The following is a 15,330-nucleotide window of genomic DNA, read 5'->3' on the forward strand; positions in this document are numbered from 1 at the left end:
CCAAACAATCTGATTAAAAAATGGGCAGAGGATCTGAATAGACATTTTTGAAGAAAACATACAGTTAGCCAACAGGTACATAAAAAGGTGCCCAACATCACTAATCATCAGAGAAACACAAATCAAAACCACAGTGAGATATCACCTCACATCTGTTGGAATAGCTAATATCAAAATGACAAGGGGCCGGCCCTGTGGTCGAGTGGTTAAGTTTGCACGCTCCACTTCGGGGGCCCAAGGTGTTGCCGTTCCGATCCTGGGCGCAGACATGGCACCGCTCATCAAGCCATGCTGAGGTGGCATCCCATATAGCACAAACAGAAGGACCTACAACCAGAATATACAACTATGTACTGGGGGTCTTTGGGGAGAAGAAGAAGGGGAAAAAAATAAGATTGGCAACAGATGTCAGTGTAGGTGCCAATCGTTAAAAAAAGAGGAAGTAATAACAGTTGGCAAGGATGTTGAGAAAAGGGAACCCTTGTGCACTGTTAGTGGGAATGTAAATAGGTGCAGCTAATATGGAAAATGGTATAGAAGTTCCTGAAAAAATTAAAAATATAACTATTATATGATCCAGCAATTTAACTTCTGGGTATTTATCTGAAGGAAATGAAAACACTAATTTGAAAAGATATGTACACCCCCATGTTTATTGCAGCATTAGTGATCATAATCAAGACATGGAAGCAACTTAATGTCAATCAATGGATGACAGATAAAGAAAAAAATGTGGTATATATGTGTGTGTATATATATATGTTGTATGTATATGTTGTATATGTGTTATATACATATATATATATAATGGAATATACTACCCCATTATATGGTATTATTCCATTATATTCCATTAATGGTATATGTGTTATGTATATAATGGAATATTATTCAGCCATAAAAAAGGAAATCTTGCAATTTTCAACAGCATGGATGGACCTTGAGGGCATTATGCTAAGTGAAATAAGTCAGACAGAGAAAGACAAACACCATATAATCATACTTATATGTGGAATCTTCAAGAAAAACAAGCTCATAGATACGAATAACAGATTGCTGAGTACCAGAGGTAGGGGGTTGGGGTGGGCAAAATGAGTGAAGGTGGGCAAAAGGTGAAAACTTCCAGTTATAAAATAAATAAGTCCTGGGGGTGTAATGTACAGCATGGTGACTATAGTTAACACTGTATTGTATATTTGAAAGTTGCTAAGAAAGTAGATCTTAAAAGTCCTCATCATAAGAAAAAAATCTTTTAACTATGTGTGGTGATGGATGTTAAGGCTGACTTATTGTGGTGATCATTTCCCAATATAAACAAATGTAGAATCATTATGTTGTACACCTGAAACTAATATAAGGTTATATGTCAATTATATCTCAATCAAAAAAAAAGAAACAAGGTTGGGACATATGGATTAAATTTGCCCCATTCAAACTTCATTTTGTAGACATATCTTACACTCATCACTTAGATTTGAAAATATAAAATCTCACTAACAACATCCCACAGAGCTGGACAGACACATAGAAACAGACAGTAATTCACCTGTACACGTGATATAAGCTTCCTGTGTTGGAGGGCATGAACTGTATTTCCAAGGGTCGGAAGGACACTGCCAGAGGGACTTATCAGTTTTCCGACACTGGATTCCATCTACCCATCGTGGTCTAGAACCTTCTCTAAAGGCAACAGAAGTATTTAGGGTCCCACTGTCTCCACAGCCAAGCTGTCTGCAGATCATGGACAAGGTCATGGCTTCCAAGCGGTTGCGGCAGACACTGCCCCAGGTCCCGTTGTAGAAAACTTCCAGCCACCCAGCACACTCCTGGTCCTCACTCACCATCCTGAGGGCCAGGAACTCTAAAATTGAAAGGGGTAGGGGAACAGGGCACAGTGAACATTCCACTCAACGCACTGCGTTTTTCTCTATCGCACAGATTGTGAACAGTCATCGCTGACTTTGCTGAGGAAGCACCCACCAGGTGGCAAGACTGAAAACTGTCTCTTTTTTACCTGACTTTGTCCACTTGTGTCTGTCTTTCTATTTCTACCACAATGACGTAGTGGAATATGAACTGAGAGGACCCCTGACCTGGCACTCTGCATGGAGCGAAAGCTGAATCCTGCATCCTGACAGAACTTCTGACAGAGTGTGTGAAAGGGAGTGAGGATAGTGAGGTGGTAGGCAGAATAATGCACCCCCAAAGATGCCTACGTCCCAATCCCTGGGACCTCTGAATGTGTTACCTCACATAGCAAAAGGGACTGTACAGATGTGATTAAGATAAGGATCTTGGGATGGTGAGGTTAACCTGGAATGTCATGGATTAACCAGGTGAGTCATCTAATCACATTCTTAGACCCACTATCCTTAAAAGTGGAATACTTTTCCTGGCTTTGGTTAGAGGGAGATCTAACTATGGAAGAATGGTTAGAGATGTGCAATATTGCTGGTCTGATGATGAAGGAAGAGGGCAATGAGTCAAGGGATGCAGTCAGATTCTAGAAGCTTGAAAAGACAAGAAAAGGATTCTCCTCCAGAGCCTCAGAAGAGATACAGCCCTACTGACACCTTGATTTTAGCCCAGTGAGATCAGTGTTGGACATCTAACTTACAAAACTGGAAGATAACAAATATATGTAGTTTAAAACCACTAATAATGTGATAATTTGTTACAACAACAAATGGAAACTAGTACAGTGGATCTCAAGATTCTACTACCGTGGGTAACTGAAGACTGAGCCCTGCTTTCAAATGGAAACTGTAAGAAATGGCTCTGCCAGCAGATATTTCTGAGAAGGAAGGACGAAACCCTTAGCTGCTGTAGGAGGAAAAGAGTGCCTAATCTTCATAACTGCTAGAAAGACTGGCATTATGGAAGCAAGCTTTCTTCTATGGCTCTTCCAGCAACACGCCCTGGAGGCTGAGACTCCCATCTTCCAGAGCCCCACCTCCTCCACCAGCCTATGGACAATGTGCAGCGCAGACCTGAGCAGATGACCCCTGCGTCCTCCTTGTGCCTGCAGTCGTGCTGCCCCCAGCCTGGGGAAGGGCACTTCCACACGTGGGACTCCTTTCCTCTGCAGTTCAGGTCATCCAGCCAGATGGGCCCTGATCCCGCCCCAAAGTGAGCAGAGACTGTGGCATTGAGGGCCTCTCCACAGCCCAGCTGTCGGCACACCACATGGGCATCGTTCAGGTCCCAGTTGTCATCACAGATGGTGCCCCAGGAGCCCTGGTGAAGGATCTCCACTCTGCCAGCACAGGGACCACCCCCGTCCACCAGGCGGAGTTGTCTGCTGTCTGAGGAGAGAGAGTCATGCCAATGGGGCATTTAAGGGTCAATGAGAAGGGTTTTCTGGTCCTGTGGGACCCCTCACCTGAGCAGTGGGCAGCGCTCTCCTCTGAGGCTGCAGAGCCTGCTGGTTTGGACACAGAGTCATTGCACTGAGGCAGCACCTGGGTCTGGTTTCCTGCAGAAACCACAGTGGTCAGAGGGTTAGCAGGGTTGAAGAACAGGGAATTGAATCAAACTAAATTACAATCTAGTGTGGGGTCTGAGATGAAAGCTGTAACATAGTAGTCATGTTATCGTAATTTTAGAGTTCGCCTTCTTTATGGAGAGTTCTGCTTCTGACAATGCCAAGTTTTCTGTTTTAAGCTAAGCGTTGCACTAGGAGTGAATTTAGAAAAGCAGGAACCTATCAATAGTGTTTGAAAGTGTTGTAGAGCTACCATGGCAGTGAGAAGTTTTGGAGGCAAGATCTCAGAGACAAGTAAAGGGCGGAGGTGAGCCACTTTCCCCTTTAGGGCTTTGTCAATTCAGAGGTAATAGCTGAGGCTGAAAAGCTCAGCAGAGACTTTGCTGGACTCACAGGCTCAGGAAACACAAAGTGTAGTTCAGGGTCAGCCAAGGAGGAGGAGCCTGTTAACCAGAACCCTTGTACCACAGAAGGAAGAGTGAACTGAAAGTAGACTATTGCTCACAGCTTCTAATCACTTCACCTCCTCTTAAATAAGGTGACCCGTAAATCAGGTGCCTAGAGGAAGCAAAATATCCTTTCTGAAGGATTTCTGCAATTTTTCACCTAAAGTCTGTCATTAAAAAAATACTCATGTAAAAGAGATTTCATGGAAAATGAAGAAGGAAAAGGAGACATTAGGAAGATTTTCACAGGGCATCTAGCTATTGGCGTTACCTGACGAGGAGTGTAAACAACCATGATGGAAATGTTTGTGGAATTAAATGACAAGATGCTATCAGAAACTATCTTTTAGTTTGCTTATTGGCCATTTGTATATCATCTTTTGGGATGTATCTCTTCAAATCTTTTCCCATCTTTAAACTGGATATTTGTCTTGTTTTTGAGCTGTAAGAATTCTTTACATATTCTGAGTGTATTTTGTCAGACAAACATATTGCAAATTTTTCCCTATCAGTGGAATACCTTTTCATTTCTTAATGTTGCCTTTCAAGGAGCAAAAGTTAAATTTTTTTTTTTCTTAAATTGGCAATTAAGGGGCCTGCCTGGTGGTGGGCTTGTTAAGTGCGCACATTCTGCTTTGGTGGCCCGGGGTTTGCCAGATTGGTTCCCGGGCGCAGACATGGCACTACTTGACAAGCCATGCTGTGGTAGGCATCCCACATATAAAGTAGAGGAAGATGGGCATGGATGTGAGCTCAGGGCTGGTCTTCCTTCAAAAAAAAAAAAGAAAGAAAAATAAAAGATTGGCAATTGAGCTAACAACTGTTGCCAATCTTCTTCTTTTTTTTTTTCCTGCTTTTTCTCCCCCAACCCCCCCAGTACATAGTTGTATATTTTAGTTGTGGGTCCTTCTAGTCGTGGCATGTGGGACAGTGCCTCAACATGGCCTAATAAGTGGTGCCATGTCCACGCCCAGGATCCGAAAGCAGCGAAACCCTGGGTCTCCAAAGTGGAGCATGCTAACTTAACCACTCGGGCATGGGCCGGCCCCAAAAGTTTTAAATTTTGATGAAGTCTAACGCTCAATTTTTTAAATGCTTAATGCCTTTTCTGCCTTAGGAAATGTTTGTGTACCCAAGATCATGAAAATTTTCTCTTATGCTTTCATTTAGAAGTTTAATAATTTAAAATTTTACATTTAGGTTGGTAATAATTCTGAGTTTATTTTTTGGTATGGTGTGAAGAAAGGGTTGCAGTTTATTTTTCACCCATTCAGACATCTATTTATTCCAACATCATTTTTTGAAAAGACTATACTTCCTCCAGTGAAATATTTTGGCATCTGCATTAGTTTTTTAGGGCTGCCATAACAAAGTGCCACAAACTGGGTGGCTTAAACAGCAGAAATTTACTTTCTCACAATTCTGGAAGCTAGACGTCTAAGACCAAGGTGTTGGCAAGATTGATTTCTTATGGGGGCCAAGACAAGGATCTGTTCCAGGCCTCTCTCCTTGGTTTGTAGATGGCTATCTTCTCCCTGTGTCTTCATATGATCTTCTTCCCATGTGTGTCTGTGTCTGAACCTCCTCTTCTTATAAAGATAGCAGTCATATTGATTAGGGTCCATTCATATGGTTTCACTTACCTTAATTACCTCGTTAGAAGCCCTTTCTCCAAATACAGTCATATTCTGAGGTGCTGCAGATTAGGACTTCAACACATGAATTTTGTGAGGGAGGAGGACACAAATTAGGTCATCGCATCTTTGTATACAGTCAACCTACTATACAGGTATTTGGGTCTATTTCTGAACTCTCTATTCTGTTGCATTGATCTGTTGCATCTATCTTTACTCCAAGACTGTACTGTCCTGGTTACTGCAACTTTATAGTTAAATCCTGAAATCAGGTAGCTTCCAAATTTGTCCTTCTTCAAAATTGTTTTGCCCATTTCATTCTACATAGATTTTAGAATTGGCTTGTCAATTTCTACCCAAAAATGCTTACCTCATTGAAATGAGTTAACATGGTACCTTAGCTGCTTTGGTCTGTTTTAGTGAATATAAAAATAAGAGAAGCAGTCTGAGGCTGCCAGAGTCTCAGAGTTATAGCTAGTGATTTACTCTGTAAAGGGGAAGGCCATAACACCATAAAAGAGTTGGATGGATATCTTCTACAATCAGAATATGGTCCCAATTCAGTGGAAGATCACTAAAAAGACCTTACATGAAGCAGGGGAAAAGAATCAGGAACTCCTAAAACATGGAGATATTAAGTCAGAGGGTTAAGACACTTTGGAGGATAGTATAAACATTTTTTTCCCAAACTGTTATTGTTAGATTTTGTGCGTGGGAGATCAAAAAACTATTTCCTTTGTACTAAATTCTGATGAATGGAAGGGCATATACAGTCTTCCGCAAGACATTCAATTTGCTGTAGCTTTTGCAGAAATGTGGATGGAGAGACAAGCTCTCAAGCCGATGAGTTATATGAAGGCAGGTGTGCATGACTTATGCCCTGCATAAGAGAATTGTCCAGCTCCACTCTTAAGTGGAATCCTCCCTCTGAGGGTGATGAAATATTGAGAATGCAAGCATGTTTGCATTGGTTATATGATGATACTAAAATTTTCCTGATCCTATGCCTTTGACCCTGTGATGAAAGGGGCTTTTGCTGCTTGGGCTCCCCATCTGGCTGTTATTTGGGAGATGAGATGATATCAGGGTAACTGTTGTGGATCTTCTTGCCCAACTACTGCAAATGGTGCTAAACAATGGGAAAATGATTAGAATTTTTCAAAGAAAGGAAACAATAGGTTATAAAAACACGTTGGGGCAATTAAACTGGGTGGAAGTGTTCAGCTGGTTGATTAAAAATGGAATGAAACAGGAGGAGACAGATGGAGTAGCCACCAAAATTTTATGAATCACCATAAGAGATTAGGTGGTCTAGCTGTCCCCAAACTCCTCAAACCGTAAAAAGACCAGGGCAAATTCATTTGGTTACTCCCAGGCTTGATGAATTTAAACTATTCACTGATTACACAAAAGAGGAATCTATGGATCTGTCAGAGCCAGTGCAGGTTAAAATGATGCAAGGTAAAAGAGAGGATTATGACTCTGAATGACAGGTGGGCCAGGGCACAGCCACCATCAGGGGATAGGAAGTTATTCCAATTGGTAGGAGGAAAATGGCTTGAGGGCGGTGAGAAATAATATTGGGATTTTTGGTGCTCAATGTACTGTCTATACCTAAACCTGACAATGGTAAATGAAAAAGCAATATAATTAATTTAGGAGGATATGGTGATATAATTGTAGAAAGCTTGCAGGTAAAAGTATGGCTAAAAGTAAAAATTTATAAATAAAAATAATGTATGTTTTTGCCTTGCCCTTGCTTGAATGTATTATAGGAATGGATGTGATGTCTGAATTGAGGACTCTTCCCTTACTCAAACCATTGGGAAAAGTGATGTTATGCTTTTCATTCTGTTCTAATTGGGGCTGCTAAGTGGGAACCTTAGAATTACCTAAACCCACTCAAGTGACTAATTCAAAATAGCATAAGATACCTTGGGGACATCAAGAATGTAGGCCTTATTTAAGGATCTCTCCAATATGACCGGTGGGAAAAACCGATGAATCCTGCAGACTAACAGTAGATTACAGAAATCTTAAAGTAGTGCTCCCTGTAGCAACAGCCGTATCCAATATAATATGAACAGCTCAAACTGTGCAACAGTTAAGGAAGATTGATGTTTTGTGATTGATTTGGCTAATGCTTTCTTTTCAATTTCTACTTTGGAAAAAAGTCAAAGCCAATTTGTGTTCATGTGGGATGGACCCCAATATCAATTTACTGTGCTCCCACAGTATTTAATTCTCTTCTGTATTGTCACAGCTCAAATTGAGGTACATTCTGCATGATACTTGGCTTGTATTCTTTACAAATGCCAGTGTTATTAAATAAAGCAAGATTCAGAAAGTGTTCCACATTAAAGGAGAGTAAATGGAGAAAACAGAATGCAGCACATTACCTTACATTTCTTTTTTGCCATGAATACTGTACATGGATCAGTTAATAAAATCGGAATAAAGCTTATGGACTAGAAAATAATATTATAGCAATGTTAATTTCTGAAATTTGGTAATTGTACTGTGGTTATGTAAGGAAATTCCTTCAAGTATTTTAGGGGTAAAGGGGCATCATATTAGCAACCTACAAATGTTAGCTACGAATTCAGAAAGATTTCACCTATTCAGGGAGAAATGGGGCAGGAGGAAAGAGAGACAGACAGAGATTACAGCAAAATACTAACATTGGAGAATCTGGATAAAGGTTATCCGGGAATTTTTATACTATTGAAACTTTTCTGTAAATACCAAATAATGTCAAAATAAAAAAAATTAAAAATAAAAGGTGAAAATAAGTCAGAGAGGATTCATTCCTAGGACATCTTCACTAAAATCATAAAATGCCCAGGAGAAAACCTAGTAAAAGATGTGCAAAACCTCTGAGAGAAATTGAAGACATAAAATGAATGGAGGGATATACCAGGTAAAAGAATCGGGAGACTCAATATTGTCAAAGTCGATTCATCTCCAAATTCATACGTGGATTAAATGTAACCTCAATCAAGATACAGCTATGTTATTTTTTTTTGCTGAAAAATTGCAAGCTGATTCTGAAAGTTATATGAAAATGCCAAATACCAAGAATGACCAACACAATTGGCAAGAAAAGCAACAAAGTTAGAGGAGTTACTGTAAAGTAGCTCCTTTAAAGTAAAGTTATCCAGACTTACTATAAAGTTGCAATAATTAAGAAACTGTAGTTTTGTGCAAGGATAGAAAAATGATACAATGGAACAGAATAGAGAGTCTAGAAAGACTCAGACGTACATGCACTCTGCTTATGACAAAGGTGGCACTGCAGTGGGGTAGAGAGTCTTTTCAGGAGAAGATTCTGAGTCAATTGGATATCCACATTAAAATAAGAAACTTGACCCTTATCTCACACCACACACAGATATCAATCCCAGAAGGACTGTACAATTTTATATGGAAAAGAAAAATTATTAAACTTCTATAAGATACTCTCAGAAAATATTTTTATGATCTTGGGGTAGGCAAAGTTCTCTTCAAAAGGATGTAAGACACACTCAATGTACAGGAAAGATTGATAAGTTATACTTTATTAAGATTAAGAATTTGGTTCATCAAAGAATACTATACTATTAAGAGAGTAAAAATAAAACACAAAGGGTTAAACACATAAAATAAACAATACATATTTGCACCAAAAATCCCTGTCATGGTAATTTATAGCATTGTATTTGTAATATTCAAGAGCTGGAAACAACTCACATTTCTACCATCAGTTGAATAGATCAATACATGGTCATGTGATCATTCAACGGAATATTCTACAGCAATAAAATGAGTCAAGTGTTGCTATAAACAGCAACATGAAGGAATCCCAAACATAATGTAGAGTTAAGGAAGTTAGACAGAAAAGAAAACATGCTACATAATTTTATATAAAGTTCAAAAATCGATAAAAATATTCTATGGCAGTAGAAGTTAGGAAAGTTGTTTTCTTTGGAGAGGAGGGAGGGTATAATGATTAGTGGGATGTAATGATGACTTCTGGAGTGCTGTTAATGCTCTCTTTATTGATCTGAGTTGGGCCATGACTAAGATATACACTTATTGCTTATACATTGTTCTCTATGACTATGCTTAAGTAAAAATGTTTATTAAAAAATCTTATTCCTCTTAACACTTCTTGCCTTGACCTGAAAAACGAATGAACAATGAGAAGAACCATATCTCACCATGAAATATCTTACTTTTGAAGCCAGTTTTTCCACACTTTCTGCTCTTAGAGACATTTCACTCAAGGAGCATCCTAAGTACCAGTTAGCCCCTCCCTCTCTCTTACCTGAGCAGATCACAGAGGCTGTGTTTCCATGGGTACAGTCAGGAATGCCCAGGGCAGTCACAGGGCAATTCCACAGGAAGGACTCAGCCCCTGAGCAGTGAAATTGGGCTTTCCAGACCTGGTCACCTCCTTCCACAAAGTATGTTTCTTTTGGGGTAGAGATGGCGACTCCACAGCTGAGCTGATGACAGACAACATTGGCAGCGGCCATACTCCAGTGGGAGGCACAGAGCGTTCTCCATTCTCCAGAAATATTCATCTCCACTTGTCCCTCACACTGAGAGGTGCCATTTTTCATGAGCCGGACTTCTGTGTACTCTGATGGGAGAAAATAGGATTTCAGCCACATCCCAGTTTTCCTTAGCACGGTATGCAGGGAGGTTCAAGTTCTGCTCTGCATCTCACCTGAACAGACAACTTGAACAGCCCCACTGTGGTGGCAAGAGCCTCCTGGACAGGGCACTCTGGGGCAGAACCAGAGCTCAGGCTCCTGCCCCTCACACCAGAACTCTTCAGCCCAGACTCGTCCATCTGACTCTCTGAAGGGCACATCCCCCAGGACAGACACAGCCTTGCCACACCCCAGCTCCTCACAGATGACCTGGGCAGTGGGGAGTGTGAAGTTCCCATCAGACACTGGAGTCCAGTCTCTCCCAGAATGCACTTCTACTCGCCCTGAGCAGGGTCCATCCCCTCCAACCAGATGCACAAATCCTAAGAGAAAACAAACAAACCCAGTGAGTGTTCATGATTTTGGCTCAGCAATTGGAAACAACATTTCACAGGAAATGTGTGAAAGCTTTTCTTTTTCAGGGGTGGGGCATGGTGAGAGAACTTTACAGTTAGTGTCAGAATTGCATTTTCATGAGCGAGTTTCTGATGAGAATTCCAGAAGGATTTGCAAGGTCATTTTGGAATGGCTAAATCCCAGGAACATATACCTTGAAGTTGGTTAGAAATCTGAAGTCCTTATTTAGGGGTTTGGAAACTCCAAGACCCAACGAAAGTGCACTGTAGTGGGAATTCGAACTTGGATGCAGAGATATGAAGAGCTGAACTAATCCAGAGTTAAAAAAGAATCAAGGGATTCAAGAGACTAAAGGCCTATCAGTCAGACCAGTTTAGAGGACCATCCTGAGATTTCTTGGGATAGAATTCTGGCCAGCTCTCTTTCAGGGGCCAATCCTCAAGTGACTGAGGATAGGGGAAAATCATGAGTGCATGCCAAACTGTAGACAGACTCAAGGGAGGAAGTATAGATATTATAACTAGTTCGCCTTTAAGATTTCACATTTATTTATTTATTTTTTTCCAAGTAATTTTATTAGGATTATAATAGTTTATAACATTGTGTAATTTCCAGTGTACATTATTATTTATCAGTTCCTGGGTACACTTCATAGTGCTCATCCCCAGTAGTCTAATTTTTATCCATCACCATACATATGTGCCCCTTTATCCCTTTCGCCCATCACCCCCGCCCCACCCTTCCTCTCTGGTAACCACTAATCTGTTGTCTTTATCCATGTATTAGTTATCTCCCACATATGAGTGAAATCATGCAGTATTTGTGTTTCTCTGTCTGGCTTATCCAACAAGAAAATTAAAAGAAAAAAAAGAAAAAAAAAAAAGAGGAAAACATGGCCAGTATCCAGTATTTGTGGAACAAAAAAAGGTTTCACGTTTTATTTTTCTGATAAGTTTTGAAGGTGAAAAATTACAAGAATTTCTTAGTTGGGCTGATTGTGAAAGAAGCTGTCCACAGATAAGTGGACACACTTTATTACCCTGGGTTTCTCCCTTCCACCTCCTAACTCTGCTACTCTCCATTTCTCCCACTGCAAACAAGAAAAAACAATCTTAAGAGCTACAAATGGACGGAAGGGAGAATGAAAAAGGGAAGCAACTTTTGTGGAAGTGGAGTGTGGGTGGGATGTGTGGTAGACTAAGTCGGGACGGTATGAGGTATGACTGAAGGAGGGAGACCAAGGGAGAGAGTCATGATCATGATTTGGTCATCCAGGGACCATATTTTGCATAGAGGAAAGATAATTCAATGAACCTCCCCTCTCCAAATCATAAGGAACAATTTTTTAGACACTTGCCTGGTTTTTGAGTGTGCTCATGATTATTTATGTAAGTGGTAGAATTTTTTCTGGTAAAGGACTCTGATTGCATAAGTATGCGCACTTTGAGGCAGGTATGATAGATTTTCAGAAAGAATGTTCTAAAAAAATAAAAATCTGCTACAGAGAGCAGGAGAGAACAGGAACGACACCACAGGATTTAAAGAATTGAAGGATCAGCTTGACCTCTTACACAAGAATGAATGGTGAGAGAAGAGGATCTGTTTGTCCTTCATTTCTTCATTTCCATCTCTCCAGACAGACTCGGGTTAGGACTCCTAGTCTGCTCTGGTTGGGAGGTTGGTCATAGGCTACTCATAATCACTTTTTACATAATAAGTTGTTAGTTTCTACATTAATCCCATGAGATCACAAACTTAGAAAGAACAAGAAAGAAATCCTTCTTGTATGCTATTTTACTTAGCCTGACACTATTAGATACCGAAATATATGCTGAACAATTAATAAGGTCTTGTACACATCAGTATAGAGCCTTCTAATGCAAATTACTATTAATTCTTTTTCATTTTCTACTTGATTTAAAAATTCACATGGAAGAATATGTAAAAATTGCAAGGGAATTTATGAAACAGAAGGCTGATATGAGGGGATAAGATATTAAAAATATTAAAACCAACTGTGTTCGTGTGTAACGATAGACTACAGTGTAATGGAGCAGAATATAAATATCTAATAGACTCAGAGACACACACACATATACACACATATAGAAATCTGTTGTATAGAATATTGAAAAAGTTAATATTTTAAATCATTAGAGAAGATAAATTATTCAATAAATAGTGTTGAAAAACTTAGGGATAGATTTAAAAATAATAACATAAAAACCCTACTTGCTATCAATCTCTAAAATAAATTTTATAGTAACTAAATATATACACATCAGAAGAGAAGTGTAAGACACCGAGAGAAAAAAATAACTTACACATATCTTTTGAAAAATAAAGTTGATTGTAAAGAAGATTCATTCTAGGGCTTTCCCATCAACACAAATTTTTTCAGCGTGTCATGTAACATGACCCCACATTTCCATATTGACTATGATCCGGAAATCCTTTCATTGGTTTATGATTTGGTAAGGACATATTAATATCTGTGCAAGACTGGTATCGTTAGTGAAAAGTGAAGTTTTAATAATCCGATAATTCCACAGTTGTTGTCTGAGTTAAAATAGAATTTGGGCTTAATGCAGATAACATCCACTTGTTTGGTGCCATTTCTCTTTTTATTGGAAAGTAAACGAAGTTTCTGTACAAATGAGGGCTGAGGAAGAGCCCAACTGACATGGAGCTCCTAGCTGAACTCCTGACTGGTTCATCTGAAAGGAGGGAGTGAAATTTTTAGGGTGAAGACTGTGCTTACACTGATAGCTCCTGTCCAGCTCTTTGTCCTTTTAATGGAAATCAGTCCTCTTGACCTGACCTGAAAAAAGTCAGGGCACATTTCTGAAATTCTGCCTAAGCAGAAGAGGTGGCAGAGAAAAAGCAGTTTTACCAAGGACTACTGAATTTAGAATTAATAAATTTAACCTAATGCCACAGAAGCCCCAAAGGATCAACATAACAAAAATGGAAAGTAACAAAAATCCCTAAAATTTGGAATCCATGTCTTACACTGTAGAGAACTAGGTTCACATATTGGGCCATAAATATGAAGAGATACACACTGTTATTTTGATCAAAAAGAAAGAAGGCACCCAGGCCCACACCAAGCAAAATATGGCCTCTTTCAATGCTAAGATTAAAGATCAACAAGCTTTAAAGGGTGTAATTAATATTGTGGATGCTCAAGTACTGTGTTCTTATTTTGGGCCAGAGCAGACAGACCTGGGGAGGTTCTGTCACAAGAGTGAGTTGTTCGAGGTTACAGAGTTAGAGAATACTGTTGGCTTCCAGAAAGCCTCTTCTGTCCTGTTTCCTGTTCTCAATGACAGCTCCACGTCCCAGGTTACTGCACAACATCTCATCTTCCTTCAGGTCATGTGTTAAGCATATACCATGGCCCACTCTCCTTGGTACGTCACCTCTATTCTTCTCTCACATAGGTGGCCTCCATTTTCCAAATTCAGCCCATTTGTAAGAAAGATGTCAACCTGAGTCATTGGAGGGATCTCAGGGGGCCAGGTCTTCAGGAAACTACTCTTATTGCACCTGTGCCTGAGCCTGGGAGATCCTCCATTTTCTACATCTCAGCTTCTGCTCAGGGCTCTTTTGGCCAGAAGAAATGTCCCCTCTCATTGTAATAGCTTTGGGGCTCAATTTTATCTCAAGAAGAAAGACAGCAAGGATGAACAGGTTGAACAGGTTGGTTTTCATCATCTTTCATCTGGATACCATGTATATTCTTCCTCTCAGACCAAGACTGCCTTCTCTATCCTGCCTATAGCTGTTAATTATCTGCATCCAAATGAACTCTCAGGGCCTCTGACCATCAGCCTCACCTGCCTCTGTATCCTTTTGGCTCTTATCCATCACTCCAGGCTCTACTATTCTGGGTGGAACAGAACACGGTGTTCCCTGAGATAGGGGAACTGTCTCCATTGGATGTGGTATTTGGCCACTCAGAGATACAAAAAGATCAAAATTTTCCTTGAAGACCAAGCTTGCCCTCTACCTTGGGCTGACCACTCAGCCTTGAAAGCTAGAGGTGGTCAGCATGACCTTTCCGTTGAGGTGCAGCAAAGGGCAAGGAGAGTGGGTCACTGGAGGCCCAGAAATAGGCAAAAATTGAGCCTCTGTTTGGGAAATGATGATAATGGAGAGAGAGGAGAGGCTTCAAAGGAGGCATAGCTAAACTCTGTGCACAGGTCTGTTAGTTAGATAGGAAAAAGGTATTCGAAGGCAACACTGAGAGTCCATTTTCATGTCGTTTTATTCAAAATACAAACATCTTTTTAGAGTTTGCCATATTCCAGGAACTTTGGTAGATGCTGGGAGTGTAAATCACAATAAAACAATGTTCTTATATTTGTAGGGCTTTAACCTAAAGCCTTCTCCTAGTGGAGGAGAAAACAAGTAGACAGTTTTAAGCCTCCTGAAGAGTTTATGAGAGGCCTGGATAGCACATAGAAAGGGAAACTGCCTCTGCATAGGGTGTTGATTTATATGAATCAATGCTACCCAAGGCAAAATGAAAACTGTGGTCAGATATATCCTTGTCTGGGCTCTTGCTGTATAAATATCCCGTGTCCTTAGGCACACGTAGCATTCTCCACATCACACTTGGATCCTCAGTGCTGTTCAGAGAGACCCCTATGTGCCCTTTGTCAGCTCCTATTGACATTCCCCTACTGCTCAGCTACTATAAGCCTTTC

General features: G+C 40.2%; 1 protein-coding gene across 1 annotated transcript in view; it reads right to left on the reverse strand.

Moving 5' to 3' along the window:
* LOC103563703 (antigen WC1.1) overlaps nt 1–15,330 on the reverse strand; it is a 52,876-nt gene that overhangs the window by 23,581 nt on the left and 13,965 nt on the right. The window contains exons 3-7 of the mRNA XM_070619028.1: nt 10,276–10,584; nt 9,871–10,188; nt 3,383–3,475; nt 2,991–3,305; nt 1,547–1,861 (exon numbers count right to left, since the gene is read on the reverse strand). Coding sequence (XP_070475129.1) covers nt 1,547–1,861; nt 2,991–3,305; nt 3,383–3,475; nt 9,871–10,188; nt 10,276–10,584 — 1,350 coding nt within the window. The remainder of the gene's footprint in view (nt 1–1,546; nt 1,862–2,990; nt 3,306–3,382; nt 3,476–9,870; nt 10,189–10,275; nt 10,585–15,330) is intronic.

The sequence above is a fragment of the Equus przewalskii genome, chromosome 5, assembly GCF_037783145.1.
Source record: "Equus przewalskii isolate Varuska chromosome 5, EquPr2, whole genome shotgun sequence".
In the NCBI taxonomy this organism is placed as follows: Eukaryota; Metazoa; Chordata; class Mammalia; order Perissodactyla; family Equidae; genus Equus; species Equus przewalskii.